We start from the raw sequence: 20,000 nt of genomic DNA, 5'->3' as shown, positions 1-20,000 counted from the left end.
AATGAAATTCACTGAAATTTCAAGAATGACTATTTCCAAATGGTGGTATTGTGAGATTTCTCCATCATCTTTACTCTTCTCTGTGATTTCAAATGTTACACAATAAATACATTGCTTTTATAATTAGAAAATCAAAAGGTTAAAACACCAAACAGCCGAAGGACTCATCTACTCCCATGTCCAACCACTTCCACGAGACTGTATTCACAGATCTATCCAAAAAACTCAAAATAATAGACTAAAAGTATGTCATATTTTTAAACAAATTCCCAGTAGTGTTTCACCCTCATCCTCTGCTGTTATACAGAGTATCAAAACTGAAAAAAAAGAATCCATACCTACCTAAATTTCCCTCACGGGAGCAAAGTATCATTTCAGCATCTTGGCACCTAAGCCTAAGCCACCTGTATGGCCAGACAAGACTTCCAAAAGTGCTCGAAATAAAAAGAAAATCCCTCTTTTTAGATTAACTCCAAGGACCACCTTCCACAGTAATAGGTATACTGTGCCAACCATAAAGAGGAAGAATATTCCAAAGACCCTTTTGAAAAAAGTGCAAGAAAGGTTTGGGCTGCTGTAACCAAACCAGCTATCCCCACCTCCACTGTCAAATTAGGAGACAGGCTGTTCTTGGCAAAAAGCTAGACCACTATGTTTTCAAGACCCATGATACTGGTATTTTTAATAGAGAAACAACCGTGAGTGTTACCCAGAGGATGCCACGCATCTAACCTAAACTCTTGCTACGGAAGACCCTATAGTTGGATGAAAAGACAATGGGCCTTTCAGTCAGGCATCACTAGTTACACATTTCACCGCTGTCACTTACCAAGCTTGCAGCCTTGGTTAAGTTAACCTCCCTAAGCTTCCTGTGAAACAGGAGTAATAATCCTCACCCAAAAAGACTGCAGTAAGGAGTCAATAAGCTAACAGAATTGAAGCATCTACATAGTAACTGGCAAATACCAAGCATTCTAAATGACAGCTTTTACTCTTACTGCTGGTCTCCAGGCTCATTTCACTATTTCATCTGAAATAAGTGACCTTGGCAAAACAGTAAGAATTTTTAAATCCTTTAACTTGGACAAATCAACTTTGAAGGAATCTGTGTCAATATTTTAACCGAAGTTGATCCCAAAATTTCTAACAAGGCATTTCAGTAACAGGAAATCTGGCCAAGACCTCAGAAAGCCTAAACATCGAATCTGGCCCTCAACTTCACCATTCAGAATGAGAGAGACCAGGGGTGCCTGTGTGGCTTAGTTGGTTAAGCATCTGACTGGGGCCCAAGTCATGATCTCACAGTTCATGGGTTCAAGCCCCATGCTGGGCTCTATGCTGACACCTCAGAGCCTGGAGCCTGTTTTGAATTCTGTGTCTCCCTCTCTCTCTGCCCTTCCCCACTCATGCCCGCTCACTCTCTCAAAAATAAACAAAATTTTTAAAAATTTAAAAAAAAAAAAGAATGAGAGACAAAATCGTGTGGAGCTTTGGAGTTGTGACTTTACAGATCAACACAACCCATTACCAGTTGTTTGACCCTAGACAAGTACTTAATCTTAATCCCTTCAAATACCAGTTCCTTCTACAGAGAATGGGAAGAATAGTAATTAGAGTTGATATGAGGATTAAAAAAGAAAAAAAGCCTATGTAAAGTATCTGCACATCACAGCTGATTAAAATATAGAAGCTCTTCTTGTCATACATATAGTATCAGCTTCTGGTACTTCATGGGATCAATGTTCATCAGCTACACAGGACCACTCCGACCCTCAGTCAGTACTTACGTCGGCAGACCTTACAACACTGGCCAGCAATGTGCACGGGGAGGGAGTCTGGGGAGCAATTGAGAGGGGGACAGGACATCCTTCGACATTCGACAGCACCACTCTGAGGAAGGAAGGACAGGGAAAGGAATCTCAGAAGTGCCCTTTCAAAGTTCCCTTTGTGGAAGAAGCTCACATCTCATCCCAGAAACCTCATCAGGGAAAAAGAAGCAGTGGAAGGAATTGCCAGTCTACTCCAAGATCACAAATGAAGTATTTTCTCCAACCCAAATGAATCTGTGCCACCTCAATTACTTTTCTGATATACATCACTGGCTTCATTCCATCTGCCCGTGTGGGCTAAGCAGATTAGGCAGAAAACAAAAGCCTATTTTTACAAGAACATAAATGACACCTTTTGCAGACCCTGTCAATCATTGTGCAGGCTCTAACAATCCATTATGTATTTTCCCAAACAGTGGCATTCTTCAGGTATTTATCAAATAATTTCAACTGCACAGAGTTTACATACTAATTTTGGGGGTACTCATGAATTCTCTAAAACAGATGGAGTATACAAATGACGGATACCCTGAAAGTCAGGGCAGTCTTGTAAGTCTCTGAAACAGATGAAGGACACCTTCTAAAATATAATAAAAACATCTAGAAACTAATTATACTCTCCTCTTAAATTTTTTTCTAGCACAGAAAAGTTGTGAAGTTGTGAACGACTAAAAAGCTAGGCTGCTTGAAAATCAGAGTCCCTTCCTCCCTTTGATACTCTAATCCTCAAACTCCAAACAGTAAGTTTGTTAGCAACAACGTTAGATTGTATTAGACTGTGTTGTCAAATAGAACCACACTGTAATTTCCAGGTATTTGTATAGGACATGACACTTTTCCAGGTTCCCTTCAAAAGTGTTCAGATTGCTAAGTAGAGGCTTAGAAAAAAGATCATACATACTTCTCAGAGTCGGCATTATATAGTACAAGACCAGATTACACAATCACTAGTGAAAATGCTCCCTTAAAAAGGTATTTTTTTTTTTTACAAAGAGGCTTACTTTGCATGTGCAGTTCCTGCAGTGATCGCCATCAACCCAGGAGTCTTGGTCTCTATAGAGAAGTCCACTCACTTGACACGTCTTCTCACAATGACAGTTTTCCAATTGATTAAGTCTCGTCTCTGCGTAATTTAACTGCAAAGAAGAATAACTTGGTGTAATTTCTTTATTTCAGTTGCATTGTCCTAACAAAGCTAATAGCAACAAGAAAAATACAAGCCAAGTAGGAGAAAGAAAAAATGCTCAGAGCAGCTGACTTACTCTTAGCCAGATTCTTTTTTTTTTTTTTTTTAACATGAGGTGGAATCATTCTAAATTGAAGACATATTGGCTACTATGGTCTGATGAGTACCAAATGAGACATTAAACTGTATCTCAGGGACCTCATGGGTGTACATAAACATATGTGCTTTCAGCTCAAGCCCACACAGAAACACTCATAATGAATGTATTCTCAAGGACTCATTATAATGTTTACCGGAGATCTAATCAGGAACTCCGATGCACTTACATGAATCTCCCATCATTTTCTCCGTGTTCACACACTAGAGTGTCAGTTTTTAGGCTGGGAAATCACTGCTTCCTCTCTTATGAGAAATTACTGGGAGCTGGGGCAAGGAAAATGGAAATTCATACAAGGATCTAGTTTCTCCCCAGCCCAGGATCCCCCAGGACGAACATCCAAGGAATCCACGTTGGTGTTCAAAGGTGAAGACGCAACCAAACCCCCAGGTGAGGTTGGGATTCTGTAGAAAAACTTTTTTTCATTTTCCTAGGTCACCCAACTATTACCAGCAATCACAGAATCTTAGAATCTCTGATCCGAAAATAGTTTTCAAGCTTGAACGTCATGACAAGTAACCCCTTGCAGTGATTCACCAGCCTCTCTTTGCACATCTACAGTGGCAGGACGTTATCTTTCAAAACCTTTTTTGGGTTAGCTCTGGATGCTTGAAACATCCTTTCTTGGTGTGAACTATGAAATCTCTCCTCGCTTTTTCTGTTTGACCTAGTTTTGCTCTGTAACTTGTCCTAAGCAATCTACTCTCTTCAAACATTTGAGGTTATCCTGTCTTCACACCTGCTCTTGACCACATGCAGCACCACCAGGTTCACTGAAGAGCTCATCATGAGAAGAGTCCAATCCTCTTTTGATCACTTTCCATGCAGCCTACTCCAGTTGCCTTCAAACATATGGTACGAAAAAATTGAACTTTGGTATAATCTCACACATACTCAAGTGGAACTCAATCTGATAGAATTATTACCATTTCCCCCTTTTCTTTAGAGACTACCTTGATTGCAAAAACAAACGCTACTTTTGTACTCCCTTCAGCAGCATATATACTAAAACAACCACTACATCCTAAAATTTCAAGTAGTTTCTCTTTTCCTTCTCAACCATACTTACACCTCCATGTCTTGAGTATTTTCCCTATATAGATGATCGCGCCAATCTCTGAGCCAAGTAAGACCGTTTCAAGCCAGTATTTTAGATATAATGGTTGAACCTGGATAATAACGACTCCCAACATCTTTCTGTACTAATTATGGTTCCATTCCATAGATGCTCCTCTCATTTACTCCCACCAGCACCACTGAGCACTACTCTCTACAAATGGAATCGAAATGGAATTCCAAACTTTGTTGTTGTCATTTATTTCATTCTCCTTCTCCAAAATTTTAGAATCTCTCAAGAAAACTTGTTTCTTCTGCCTTTTGTAGGCAGTTCCAAGGGGCAGGGAAAAAAGCAAATAGGATGCTAGACAAATTGCATGCACCAAAATCACCCCTGAAGAAACAGAGCTAACTATGCCTGAAATACTAGCTTCCTGTGACCCCTCCAGTATACACAATCTTCCAAAAATTCAGATTACTTTTAAATGTCTAGCCTAATTAGAGTTTCTGGAATCTATCATAATTAAGCTCTTTGGGAATTCTTTAGGAAACACATTAAATACACTTCTTAGAGTTTGGTGAGGTCAAGTGAGTAAAACCACATATAGGTGAGAGATAATAAGAAATGACAACTTATCACACATCACCTTTACTTCATTTCTAAAGCCCCCACAGTTCCTACAAAAGGCAGTGATTGATGGATGACTTGGGGTTGAAAAAGTGTTCAGCTATACCTGCATCCTTACTAAAACTGGCTGAGAATGGGTTATCTGTGAGAAGAAATGAGCCTCACTCTGAAAACCTGGAACAATCTAGCGCCTGTATCACTCCAAGAAACTTCTTAAAGACTAAATAACCCAAAAGGCAATTCTGTGACTGCTCAAGTTTCCTGAACACCCAGGAATGTGCCTAAAGGCAGTATTGTCAATTTCCCATACTGTCCAACAAAACTGAGCTATGCTCACCTACAAAGTCAGTACCAAGAAAACCTTGGTTTAAATATAATGGAAGCTATTCTCAGGGCAAATGCTTCCCTTCTGAACTCTGTCTTTGCTTTTCTAACATATTTAGACTTTTTGACAACACTGAAGAGCCCTTATCTCTGTAATAAGAGTGCAGGAGATAGACACAAAAGCAAAGACTAATAAGGCAAAAAGCTAATTTGTCAAAGGCATTTAACTTTACCTTCCTTTCCCCCAACCCTGCTAAATACTGGAACAATAAAGGAGAAAACAACTCTGAATCAAAAAATGAATTACAATTTCTGTCACTGGTATTAGCATGCTGAATTTACACAAAGTCATTTTCAAAAGCTATTTCCACACTACCTGCCATTTTCTCCAAGAATGTCTACAGATCCAAAATAGATCCAGTAGCAAATCCACATCTCTATTCAGTCTTACCTTTGTTCATGTATTTATCTAAGCAACCATGGACAGAATCATTTATTCTTAACTCTGCACATTCACAGACAGACATCAGAGGTCTTTTTCACGTAAGAGGTCAGTGAATGGATCAGAGTACATTAGTCGCACTTTTTTTTTCTTTGAAATACTATTTATTTGGCATTTGTTAAATGGAAGGGAAAAAATATTTCGCTGTGTTAAACGTTTAAGCTTCACTAAAAAAAAATCACTATTGAGTTTCTCAAAACAATGAAAATCTCAAAATTAAATATGTTACAAGCTGAAATGCTATTCCAAGTGCTGCTTGGTTTGCATAAACAGATTTGCCAAAGACTGAAACAGAAATAATCAAGAAATTCCCAGTCTCCAGTGTTCTCATCTTCCTGAGCTTGGAGGCTGAATGTGATTCCAGCACAGGTGGGATGCAAGAAAGAGCAAGCCACAATATACGTGGCCCAGCAATGGGGTAGCCCCAGAGGAAGCCAGGGACTGGTGGTCTCTTGTGGATGGCTTAGGGAAAATGACAGAAGACAGCTTCCCTGTACCTTCTCTACCTGGAAAAAGGTTAATCCTGCCAGAATGCCAGAATTTTTCAAGAGGGCTCTTATGTACCCTGACATATTACCTGAAAGCGCATACAAGCTGCTCCCATGATATGGTCCGTATTCAGCAAGGTCGTGGTCATTCTCAAGCACCACCACCCCCCCCCCCCAAAGAAAAAAGAAAGAGCAAGTCTTCTGGGGCAGACCACTGGGCAGACCCCTGGGCGGATCTGGTGTCTGCATCTTTTTGATGTGATTATGGTTACCAACTCCTGTCCAGCTTGTGCACTGGGTTTCCTCTCTGGTAGGATTCCATGGCTCCTACTAGCACACAAGTGTAAAGACTTTCTGCTTTCCAAGGCCTCCTGGCACCTACCTCTAGACCAGGACCCCAAGAGCAACTTGTGGCTTTTGCCAGGCTTAGTGACGCCAAGCCACTGGGCAAGGTGTACATTTTCTTAAGGACCATCTTCCCCTCATGGCTGCCTATTTCTATCTAGGTTTAATAATACAAAATGAACAGCTACAGCTTACTGAATGCCTATTGTGTGCCATACACAAAAGCAGGCCTTCAAATCTCACTTGCCTGGACTCATGGGATCATTACAAAATCAAAAATTATTGTCACCATTTTACCTACAGGGAACCAGCAACTGGAGAAAGGTCAATGAGCCCCCAGGCACCCACCTTGATGGCTGCATAGGATGCAGAGAAGAGGAGTTAGGGAACAGGGTCTGCCCATGCTGGGATGTCTTAAAGGAAACTCCTACATGAAGATGCGACCCCAAAGGCCTGTATCCTCAGTTTAAGAGTAAACAAAAAGGAGACAAGGCTTCCACGAGGCACAGAAAGAAGACCTTCCTGTTCAGACATTGGCACAGGCAAGAGGGAAAGATCTTCTGTGAGAATTCTTCAAGAATTATTTGATGAGAGTTCACCTGGCCCATCCTAGGTTTGCAGTTTGATTCTGAGCAGACTTTAAGATCTGAAAACCTTTAAGGAGATCATGTAATGTAAGGTGGCCCTGGATGGTCCTGGCACACACCAGGACTCAAAATGTCACGGATTCCCAGGGAAAGCAATCAACTGTAACCAAAAGAGTGAGTTCAGGGGCTTTGTTCTTGCCCTGACCTTCCCCCTCCAAAAGCTACTATAAGCTCTATGTGCATGTTTCACTGCCAAGTTACCATCTGAACACACATTCCTCTCTTCCACTTGCCCATTGTTCTCACTGATCCCTCCATCCCCAAACTCCCTCTCTCCATTAGTCATTCCTTCTTTATATCTTGTTTCTCTTTCCAGTCCTCCCTTCTCCAACTGCATCAGTTATGATGCAGCTTTCAGAATTCGAGTTTGAATCCCAGTTCTGCCATCCGTTGTCTTGGGGAAAGTCACAGAACATTCCTGGAACTCAGTCTTCTCATCTGGGAAGGGGGCTAATAAATCAATCCCAGTTCACAGGACTGTTGTGAGGTTAAAGTGACAGGGAATATAAAACATTTAAGCATTATATCTAACACATAGAAAATACTCAATAAATATTCCCTAGTACGACTGACTTTCCAGCTTCTTCCAAATCAGGGGTTGACAAATTAGGGCCCATGAACGAAACCTGGCCCACCCTTCCTTTTCATATGGCCTGCGAGCTAAGAATGATTTTTACATTTTTCAATAGTTGCATTTTAAGTGATTAAACAAGTATATACATAATATTTTCTATTTTGCCTCTTGGCCTGAAAAGCCTAAAATCAACTAGCTAACCCTTTACAGAAAAAGTTTACCAGCTCTCCTCTTATTGATTATTACACATTCCAAAATTCTGCAGTGAAAATGGAAGTCCTCGGTTTTCTAATTATAATTCTATTCATGGTTTGGAAGAGACAGACTTATAAATCTTCCAAAGTGCCAGAGGCGGGGTTTAGAAGGTGGGTGAAACCATTTTCTGCTTGCCATTGCCCACAATTAGATATCTCCAGCCTCACAAACGCCCATTTTACATAATACTGTTTGGAGGTCAGAGCTCAATGTGGCTCCTAGATAACATATGGCTAAAAAGAGAAAAATGACATCCCTGCAAAAGGAAAGAACAAGAAAGAAAGGGGCATCGTTGAAGCTGGGAAACCACAATCACCTGAGACTGAGTGGCGTATTTCTCATTCCAAAAATTTGGTGGCAAGCTAAAATATAATTAATGCTATTGTGATCAAGCTGCTCCAGACGATATAAAATACAAGCCTCTATATACCACAAGCTGGGAAGGCAAATAATTGGCTGCAATTCGCATTTCCACTGTATGCTGAAGTGAAAAGTGCATGTTTCAGCTCTCAAGTCCCAGGTTCTCTTACGAAAGTGTTCTGTCTCTCCTTTCCAGACAAAAGGGGACTTAGCCAAAAACCTAGTTTGAAAGAGAAACCTGATCTTCAGCAGCACAACCATCGGGTCCAAAACACAGCCCTACCCCCCTGCCCGAACACTTACCTACCCACCAGTTTTTGGTTTTTTTTTCCCCTGTGCCATGGTTGATGGCTGGCAGCAGTCATAGCCACTGGTGCAACAAGATTAATGTATCATTTTCACGGTTATTAAAATTCTTCCTTTTGCAGAGCATAATAATGTCTCTTAAGCCCAGCCTAATTCTTTCTTCACCCTAGGCCAGGACTTAGGTCCACGACTGATTGGTATCATAACAACGGCACTAGCCACATTTTCTATTTATTCAGTGCCTTTCTCCACAAGGCTCAGGGCTTTTCATTATGAGTCTGAACGTTATATATTAAAGCCCATAATAATTTACATTTTTGTGTCCGCCACTCAATATGAACAGCTTCTGGGAGAGAAATAATGTCTTGCTCATTATTGCCTCCTTTGTGCCTGACGCAGTACCTGGCAAATAACAGATCCTTGAAAGATGCCTGTGAAGTGGATGATCCATTGCAAACACTCACAATTATAAAACCGAATGTGTGAGAAGGCAAACTTTGCCTCCTCCACTCTTTAACTCAGGACCAGTCCCGAAATGAATCACATCTTAGAAATGTGATATAATGCCTTCTGGTGACAATCATCTGTTGCTAACAATGGCTCTTTTGCCCCTTCTGATTATTGGCAATTATTCTGACATCTAAAATGCATTAGCTTATGAGCAGCAGTACCTCTGACCATATATCATCTCAGTGTTACTAGTTTGATGGCCAGCACGCAAATTCCTTTTCCTCTCCCAGGGCCTCTTTCTTCCAAACATTCTTCAAGTAAACATCTTGATGCAGCCTAATAGTATCAAAGAGCTAAACGGTTATGTTCACTATAGGTAGCCTTATTTCAAGTAAGAATAAACCATTTCCACAGTAACATACTGCAAATGCCAAGGCTAAAAATGTTTCCATTATAGCATATCACTGGAAATTCCAGATAGGATGGAGAAAGAAATGAAACATCACAAGTGAAATTAAGATACCTACTTTTGCAGTCATCTTGGCCAAAAGCTCTTGCAAATCCATTATTCCTTGCACCAGGCTTAAGAAATCACTGCAAGTTGGACAAGCTCAATAGAGAAAATATAAGAAATGTTGAGAAAGTGCTAATACAATAAAGAAATTTTTACAACAGTAGTTGCTTGGCTATGTCCAAGGCTTTTTGCTTTTCTGGTTAAGTATTACATTGCAACTGGAGTGAAATCACCAAGGATTTCAGGTCTACATCTTTTCCTTTTATTAACGAGAAGAAAGAAAGGAACTGGAAAAAAGAACTGTTAACTGAAAAGGCAATGGGAAATTTTTAAATTGAAATTAAGTCCTCATTTTTACTGAGATACGACTGAAAAAATGTGAATTGTTGTAAAAGTGGAGAAAGTAAACTCACATCTAAGCCAAGCTATTTAAATCATTGTTCACTATAAATACTAGCATATTAAACCTATCTTCCTCTATCTACAGAACCCCAACTGCTAATGTACTTTTTCTTACCTTCAAATGGTAATCCTATCAACACATAAGCTTTTTTAAAACTTCAAAGACACAGAACTATACAATATAGACAATAACTTACCTCCCTATTCCACTACCTCAGAAGTCAACATTTTTTACACTTTGTGTGACATGTTTATTATCAGTGAGTTATATAATATTAAAAATTCATAAATGCTTCAAGCTGCTACTTACTGCGATTTAGGTTCGGACATTGAGTTATGTATCCATTTGGCATAAAGATGATTTTCCCATCTTGGATGATTCCCTTGATAACAGAAGAGAGAGGTGGTGATCAAGATTATAGTTACCAGTTCCAATGGCCGCTGTGCAGTCATATGCACATGATTTTTTACAACACTGCTATCTTCATTCAAAAGGTAAGTCTCCCTTAGTCCACAATGAACTACTACTCCAAACCATCCTCCTCCAGACATCTTGGAAACTACATTCATCTTGAGAAAGCTGTCATTAGTTGCCACGAGTTGTTGCTAATGACATTACAACACTAAGGATCTACCAGTGACTGTTCTTAAACTATTAGACAAGGGGACCTGGGTGGCCCAGTCAGTTAAGCATCCAACTCTTGATTTTGGCTCAGGTCATGATCTCGTGGTCCATGGGATCCAGCCTCAGGTCAGGCTCCGCACTGACAACACTGGGCTTGCTTGGGATTCTTTCTCTCCCTCTCTCTCTCTGCCCCTCCCTCTCTCCCTCCCTCACTCAATCAAAATAAATAAGACATTTAAAAAAAAAAAAAAAAACTATTGAACCAAAAAGGCACTGATGCAATAAAAATTCCTCCAAAACCTTAGTCATTCTGGAACATTAAATTTTGCTGACTTAGAGGATTTTTTAAGCAGCAGTGAACAATAGAAACATATTAGACTAAAAATTTTACTGATTCATTTAATCAAGGAAAGAAAATTAGACATGGAGAGAATTGCTTAACAATATTTGTTCTCTGCTGATTATTATGATTTTTTGTTGGTGAGTCTTAAAACTTACTCAACATCTCACTGTAAAAAGTGGCCTTTTAACTCTCTAACTTAGTCAGGAAGAACAGCCCTGATTTAAGAAAGTCATTGGGGTTGCCATCTTGCACTGTAAATACTGACTTGGCCTTTGGATTTTTTAAGTTGAATATCAAGATTCTGGCTTTAGGGATTTTTTTTTTTTCTTCCTGAGTTGATGGAAGAAATGTTACAGAACAGATGAAAGACGTGGGACCTAGTTCAGAATACTGAGATTAATCCATAAATAAAATAAAGGCCTAAGATCATGCCACAAGTCTTTAAGAGGGGGTTTACATTTATCTGTTCATCTTCTAAGCAGAAAGTCATTAGCAAATGCTGTTTTCTGCATACTATTTCAAGGTAGATTATGAATGGGAAACATTAACAGAATTAACAGGATCATAGGACCTCTCCCTCAGAATTGGATACATTTACTAACTGCTTCCTCTTCGAGGATGATGGAGTATTTGTGATTACAAGAGGAGACAACCACCCCACGGGTGGAAGTCCCTGCCACCAGGTCCTCAATATGAATTCATAGTCTCTAGCAGGAGGATTCCAGACAGCAATTGATAGAGCACCATGGAAGTCAATCAGCTTCTTGCTAGTACAAAACTGCTCAGTTTCTCAAAGCAAGCTAATGCCTCTAAGTACCCAGGATACTTTTCAAACACATTTGAAAAATATGAGAAAAGCATGGGATTGGAAGTCAGGAGACCTGGGCTCCAATTCTGGATTCATCTCGAGCTGAGTGAACTTGAAACAGTAAGTCAACCGCCTTCTCTGAGTTTCAGTTGCTTCATCTGGAAAAAAAGCCTGGATGCAAAAACTAAAGATCCTTCCAACATTCAAGTGCTTAGTCCGTAAAACAGGCATCCAAACTGAAATTGTCACAATTTAGTTTCTATGCTTTCACTACCTTTCAAGTTAAACAAAAAATTAGAAAAGCTATAAATTTCCACCAAAGACCATTACAGAGAATGCAGCGACACATTAGACAACATCTGTCTGATCTGAATAAGTTGAATACGGATAAATTCATAGTAATCAACTATCCAGGTATGCTCAGGATTTACAGTTTCCAGGACACAAGACTTCCAGTGCTACAAGAGACTCCTGGGCACACGGGGACAACTGATCACCCTACGAGACATGAAAGTGAAGAAAGCATAAGTACCAGGAAGGATCAGGACCATCTATTACCTATTCATCAGAAAAGCCTACAACATTCATGGAAATGGCACTGAGAAACCTATGGCACGCTTGTCACAGTATTAATTGCCTTTCTAAGAACGAATGGAAAATACATTTGAAAACGATATCCCTCCACTCACTCTGTAGCAACATAACTTAGAACGTACATCAGTTTTCCTTTTCCTATTTTTTTTAAATTGAATACTGACTTTAGTTACACTGTAAATTACAAATGGCCTCCCCCACGCCTTCCTTCTGCCTGCCTCCATCATCACTTCTGCCTTTCTACTTTTAACCTGAACCACACAGGGGTGTTACACAGATCATTAGGTCAAGGTCAATGGTGTTGACTTGATCGCAAACAGAAATAAGAGCTGAGGACTTCTCAATGCCCATTAACACCAAAACTCAAAGCACTTGTTTTTTTTTCTAAGGAAAGGCAATCAGGGTCAGCCCAATAGTGGCATGAACACTTCTTCTTGCCAAATAAATCAAGATGGAAATGTGATTTATTTGAATGGATGTAATTCTATGCTAGACTAAAAGAAGGATGGCAATACACTATACAATACCAACTGTAACCCAAAGAAGTCTGAGCATGTATGTGTGTGTGTATGAGTGTGTGAGTGAGTGAGTGAGTGTGTGTGTGTGTGTGTGTGTGTGTGTGTGTGTGTGTATCCATCCTAGCACCATCCCCAGAACAAGCATCAGAAGGTCTTGGGCATTAAGGTGCCATATGAACTCTTCCGTACCTGGATGTTTGTCAATAAAAGCAGCATTTGCTAAGCATGGGGTTTTCTTCAAAGAATGAGAAGAGTTTCATAAAGTATAAGCCTATATAGAAGCTCAGTCTTATCTCTCACAGAAAAGTCATCTATGAGGATTTCTATAGATAACATGCCTTCAAGTGCTGCAACTTCTCCCAAAGATGAAATAAGAATAAGCAGAATTTCTATTAGTTCTTATTTAACTTTAAATGTACTTACACGTAACTGAAAAAAGGCAACTCTAGTAGGGCATGTATTAGCTGACCTCACTTGATCTCATTTTTTCAGACCTATGTTGTGTTTCACATATGTCATGGCAGTGTTTCTCAAACTTTGAGTGTCTTAATAATCACCTTGAGTAAACACCTTGAGTTTGAGTAATAACCTTGCGTTTAACATTCAGACTCCTGGGTTACCCCTGAAATTCTGTTTCAGTAGGATTGGAGCGGGCCCTGGAACCTTGATAGTTAAAAGCTACCCAAGATGATTCTGATGAAAAGTCAAAAGGCCCCACTTTGAAAAACCCTGCTCTTTTGTCAGTCATTTGTAGATTTTCTTTGGGGGGGGTGGGGAGGGGGTGGAGAGGGGCAAGGAGCAAGAGGGTTTACTCATTAAAAGATCACAGTGGTTGGGGCGCCTGGGTGGCGCAGTCGGTTAAGCGTCCGACTTCAGCCAGGTCACGATCTCGCGGTCCGTGAGTTCGAGCCCCGCGTCGGGCTCTGGGCTGATGGCTCAGAGCCTGGAGCCTGTTTCCGATTCTGTGTCTCCCTCTCTCTCTGCCCCTCCCCCGTTCATGCTCTGTCTCTCTCTGTCCCAAAAATAAAAAATAAAAACGTTGAAACATTTATAAAAAAAAAAAAATCACAGTGGTGAAAACAGCATCCACATCCTAATATATGAATAAAACCTCAGTGATTTGGAATCGAATACCAGTCAACAGAATTATTAGATTATAGACACCACGAAGGCAAAATCATATTTTCATCTCTAGGTCCTCTTGTACTCCCTGTTGCAGTATATTTCACATAGCAGGCACAAAAAACACTTTAAAAGCATCAAATTCCTAAAACCTATTAATTATATAATATTGAACAATATTTTCAGAGCTGGTACACCTGTAAATTATCTTGTAGGGTATCAGGTTTTTAAAATAGGGATACGAGGGCGCCTGGGTGGCTCAGTTAAGCATCAGACTTTGGCACAGGTCATGATCTGTTTGTGAGTTAGAGCCCCACATGGGGCTCTCTGCTGTCAACACAGATCCTGTTTCAGATCCTCTGTCTCCCCATCTCTCTGGCCCATCCCTATTCACATTCTCTATCTCAAAAATAAATAATAAACAATTGGGGTGCATATTAGAATTTTAGAGATTAGGGAGAACATCATATAAATTTTGAAAAAGCTTCTGAGGTGACTTTGATACACCCAATGAGTACTCCTGATCCAGGGCCATATCACCTGGTCATTTGACCTATGAAAAACCTAAGGCTTTGACACTAAATAGCTTTCCTAAAGGACACCTTAATCCTAGGCCATTAACTACAGGCCTACTAACTCCATTACCAGTGCTAAACCATACCAACATGGATTAAGGAGAAAATAGATCATTTGAGAAAGTCTCATAGTTACATGAGCTAACAAGATGTTGTTACAACAAGGTCCTGTTATCAAAACGAGGTTCTACCTTAATTGCGTTAATGGATACTTAATCAACTGCACATAAATTATTTGCATTAGATGTAACAGTTTGCTGAAATAATTTTTCAGTGCTGGCAAACAGAGATCCTTTTAGGTAGCCAGTATCTTCCTCTGCAATCTTATTTACACTATTAATTTGCTAAACAATCCGTTTTTTCATCGGTCTTGCAATGTTAAACTTCAGCCAAGCTGAGAGTCTAAATAAATCCCTAAGATGCAAAGCCCAAATTAATAAACTTTCACTCTTAGTACCGATGGAAAGAGGAAAAGTGGATAATGTTTTTTTCTTTGTTGAAACCACCTGTTGCCACCCTCTACCTCCTGTACTCAGCTCACCATGCACTGCAAAATAAATTTGCACCAGGTAGGTTGTACATTATGAGTTTTTGTTTCGGGAATGAATGCCCATCATTTCCATTGTTCCAAGAACACTTCTCATTTCACAGGAAGAAATCTACGAAGATGCAATAAAGATTAGAAAAAATTATACCATTAGGACCCTCTTCTGTATGGAATAACTAAGATTAGGCAAACCCTTCTAACATTCAGAGCTTTCTGATAGAAATATAAGCAGCTTTGCAACCAAACAAATGCTAATTCTTTTTTAAAGCTCTTATTTCCCTGCAGATCTCTGTTTACATTGAAGAAAATGGTTCTCTTTTTGTATGCTAAAACATTGAAACAAATTGCTTTGAAAGGGAAAGGGGGTGGGGAGAGTTCCTGCTGGGCATGTAAATATATGGATGAAGATGTGTTCTGTTTATAAACTGGCAAGGACCCAAGCTTTGGCAACAGGCTGACAAAAAGTAAGACCTGAGAAACTCACAAGGAAGATTTTCAAAATGCAACCAATTATGTATTTCTGCCCTGAAGACAGTTAATAAAATATTCCAGCTTGCATAAAAGCCAAGAAAGACACTTGTCGACTTTCATTACGATCAATAAAAACTGTCAGCTCATTAGCATATCATTAGCTGTCCTGCTGTTTCCAAAGTCTTAATGCACAGAAATATTAATCTACAAATGTATAAGATTCCCCAGCTCTGTGACTTTGACTTTCTGCATGAAAGGAAAAATAAAAATTAGAGAGGGAGGAATCCAATATAGCTTCTTTTCCTCTGTGCCTATAAACATATGTTTACCATCTGTGGAATTATGGGAACCAGCTGAGGTAAGAAACAACAGCTGTGGCATTAAAAAAAAAAAAATTGTAATCAATTTCACTTCCCACTGACAGCTCAGCTGTTAAGGAGACAGTGATGTCCAGGTAAGGGAAAGGTTTCAAACCCAAATCCAAGGGACAGAGAGAGAGAGAGAGAGAGAGAGAGAGAGACAGAGTGAGTCTTGGCCTCAGTGAATGGCCTTGGGATGGAAATAATGTAAGAACACCCAAACCACTGAAGCATCCTGTAGCTCACTGTGAGTCACCTAAACTTGTTCTTTCTTTACCCTCTGAATAATAACAGCATAATCAGCTCAGAACTGATCAAAAGGAAATGGAGTGGTAGTCAACCATCTCAATAATGAAAATCTTTGACAATCAGAAGATTCAGAGAAGCCTGTCACTACCAATCACCTATTTTCTCCTATGGATGCAATCTTGAAAGGAAGAAATCCCCACCCTGTGTTCTGGATCTCTGATGGGAATCACCTCATGCTAAAGGCTCCTGGGCCAGACACCAAGTGTGATTTCCTCCCCCTCTTTTTCAGCAGGAGCACTTTTACTGCACTATCCACAAGGATCCACCAGCACCCAGAAATTAGGTTTGACAAAGGAGGAGATTTTGCTTTTACTTTGCCTATGAAGCGACATATTAATATTTAAAACAGAGAATGATGTTATTTTAGCCTAAAAATACATCTATATGTATTTAACCTAAAAATACAATACTAAGCATATTTAGTTCTGGAGCAATAAAGCAGGCGTGGTTCTTGGACCCAGGAGGCAACTTTTACAAGATAAATATAAATTAGAAGCCTGAAGATAGCCTCACTTAAAGGATGCCTGCCTCTTTTACAGAAAGGGAGATTTCTGCAGCAGTGGATTGATCAAGATAATGTTTCTATAAAGAGACACTGACATGTTACCCTTACCGGTGCCATCTCACCAAAGGATGGCCAGAAGCACTGACTGACAGATAAAATTCTACGGGGGAGAGGAGTTTTGAAAAGTTCCTTCGAAAAAGCCATTTGATGAGGCTACTTTGTTGGACAACAAGGAGAATCACATTGCTCCCTAATGAGAGGATCAGGGTGGAACTGGAAAACCCCTTCTGGTGCTTCTCACTGGTACCTTTGGGCTGGAGCTCCAGAAAAAGACAACAGGGTGTGTCTCCTCCACGGGACGCTGAGAAGTGAAATGTGTTCACCATCTAACAGTTACTAGAACGGGGTAAGTAAGCCTAAAAAATAGATGTTGAATGAATGAATGAATGAATGAGCGAGCATAAGCTCGATGGAGGTGGGGGGGAGGCTAAGTTTAAATCCCATTTCTATCACTCACAAACTATGTAAGACTGACAAGTTGCTCAACCCCCAAGTCCCATTGTCTCATCTATACAGTTCGGATAATAGCTACCTCATTAGGATGCTCTGCAGATGAAATGTAATTAACAGAGAGAATATATGTAGGGCAGACAAGAGAGAGAATGCAGGAAGCATTCAATAACTGTCTACTCTTCCACCACCTACAACCCACCTCTGCAGCAAAATGATTCAGTCTATGAACACTCCTTGTGTTTTCTGCCCGTATCAGGTAGCTGGGCTCTTAAGCACAAGGTTCCTGACAGCTACAAGGCAACACTCAGCAAGCTTACCACTCTCCCTCTCTTACTTAATTACCAGCTCCTAACTGAAACCGAAGTCCCTCAAAGGCAGGAAAAGTGCCAATCACTTCTACAATGTAGTGTTAATGTTAAGCACACAGCGAGTATTAAATGTGTAACCAAGAAAGAGGGAGGATGCGTGTTGTAACCCTCTAAGCGTTAAGTGCTTTTAATATGTATTCTTATATAAACTGCATTACTTTTGTGAGAGAAAACTTGGCCACTCTGCCAGGAATAGGACAGATTTGTAGTCTGTACTTCAGAGTATGTTGTCTGCCAACCACATACCTTGTACTCTTCTCTCTTTTTTTTTTAATCTTTATTTTTGAAAGAGAGACAGAGTGTGAGCAGGGGAGGAGCAGAGAGAGAGGGAGACACAGAATCCGAAGCAGGCTCCAGGCCCCAAGCTGTCAGCACAGAGCCCGACACAGGGCTCAAACTCATGAACCGTAAGATCATGACCTGAGCCCAAGTTGGATGCTCAACCGACTGAGCCACCCAGGAGCCCCAATCTTGTCCTATTCAAAGCACTTGCTGAATAACACAGACCCAGTTCTCACTCTGGTAAAGCTTACAATCTAGAGTGTGTCACTAATAAACACCCACATGAGTTATATTCAGGACCAACTACGTAATTGGCAGAGCCCTTTGTTCAAAATTTATTGAAATGTTAAAGACAGCAACAGCAGAGAATGAAGCCCATCACAGGCCTTCTAAGTTTAGCACCCCATGGGACTGCACAGGTCAACTGCCCATGAAGTCAGCCCTGCCTGTACTTGAGACCACACTAAAAGTGATGAAGGCAGTGGAGGCAGTGTCGTGGGAAAGCGTGTGGTAGTGGTAGAATGATTTCAAACGGATTCATCTCCCGGAACCCACATTTTTCTTTCTGCAGCTCACAATGGTTAATTTCAATGGTCTTATCTTCAAGTCCAGTGATGCTCCAGCCTGCCCAAATCTTTCTTCTAGTCAATTTCGCATTTCAGTTGTACTTCTTAGCTGCAGACTATCTGTCTGGCTCCTTTTTATAATTCCTGTCTCTTCATGGATATTCTCATGTATTCATACCTAATTTTCCTAACTTCTTAGTTCTTCATGTATGTTTTCCTTTATAGCTCCTTAAGCCCATTTAGTATGGTGGTTTTAAAATCTTATCTAGTAAGTCCACTGTCCAGGCTTGCACAGAGTTGGTTTTGGTCTATTTCATTCCTGTGAATGGCAATACCTTGTGATTTTATTTAAACACTGGCCATTTGAATACTATAGTGACTTGAGATCTAGAAAGAGAATTCTCTCCCTTCTCCAGGGATTCCTGGGTTTTGGTTTTGTTTTATTGTTGAATGCTCTAGCAGTGCATTTGTTAAAGGACTTTCCCAATTTTTTTTTTTAAAGAGACTATATTCCTTATCTTGCCTGGTCCTGAGCTTGTGTTCATATAGTTTTTAGACTGACTTTCTTGAATGCTAGAAGGAGAAGGGGGGGGAGGCAGAGTAGCAAAGGGAGAGGAGTGAAGGTGGAGAGAGAGAGAGAGGGAGGGAGGGAGGGAGAGAGGGAGGGAGGGAGAGAGGGAGAGAGAGAGGGAGGGAGAGAGGGAGATGGAGAAAGGGAGGGAAATAGAAGGAGGAAGGGAAAGAGATACTGGATGCCTTCTCCTTTAATACTTAGACATGCTTGCACTAATCCTGGAGATCAGCCCAAAGACCCAGCTTAGAGTGTCTGAGCCTTTTCTGAACATGTATTTGGCTTTGGACAATGCATGTGCACTTTCTATGCACAGGTGCTGTTCAATACCATGATTTCCCAAAGACTCTCTCTCCTTAGCATTTCATCCTGGCTTTATGTGGTCTATTATGTGTCAACAGCACTTCTTTCCTGAAGCAGCTGCAAATTATTTGTTACATTTGCAATATTTTCAGGCAACACCTGCCACTTTCCTGACCCAGAAGAGTTCTTAGACAAGTGTCTCGTACCAGTCCTTCAGGTAGTTCCATACAGAATGGATATACCTCATGATATGTAAATAAGGTCTCCGCTCCCTCCAGAATCAGGGACCACTGTCCCACACTGAGAACACAGACCGACAATGAGATGCCACTGAGCTATGACCAGTATGAGGCAAGGATAAAAAGATATCACAAAGCTTTCCTACTACTTTAATGTTGCATTTATTCTTGATTGAGAATTTACTTAGTTTGCTTTAAACCTTTGACTATTTTCCTAAATTTTAACAAAATTGGTTCTGACAATTCCTGCTTATTTTTTATGTTTCTACAGAGGGACAGAGGCTCAGAGCTAGCTGCCTACTATGCCATTTTGCGATCATCCAGCTACCTATGTTAATTGTTGAACATATATTACAGTT

At 40.3% G+C, this 20,000-nt stretch overlaps 1 protein-coding gene across 2 annotated transcripts in view; it reads right to left on the bottom strand.

The window, feature by feature from the left end:
- Nucleotides 1-20,000, bottom strand: part of NELL1 (neural EGFL like 1) — an 879,943-nt gene that overhangs the window by 674,649 nt on the left and 185,294 nt on the right. For both annotated transcript variants that reach the window (XM_045484781.1, XM_045484782.1), the window contains exons 6-9: nt 10,334-10,406; nt 9,635-9,717; nt 2,831-2,965; nt 1,788-1,890 (exon numbers count right to left, since the gene is read on the bottom strand). In XM_045484781.1, the coding sequence (XP_045340737.1) occupies nt 1,788-1,890; nt 2,831-2,965; nt 9,635-9,717; nt 10,334-10,406 (394 nt within the window). The remainder of the gene's footprint in view (nt 1-1,787; nt 1,891-2,830; nt 2,966-9,634; nt 9,718-10,333; nt 10,407-20,000) is intronic.

This window comes from Leopardus geoffroyi, chromosome D1 (assembly GCF_018350155.1).
Source record: "Leopardus geoffroyi isolate Oge1 chromosome D1, O.geoffroyi_Oge1_pat1.0, whole genome shotgun sequence".
NCBI classification, from domain to species: Eukaryota; Metazoa; Chordata; class Mammalia; order Carnivora; family Felidae; genus Leopardus; species Leopardus geoffroyi.
Note: the sequence above shows the minus strand (reverse complement) of the source record. Positions and strands in the feature narration are given on the sequence as shown.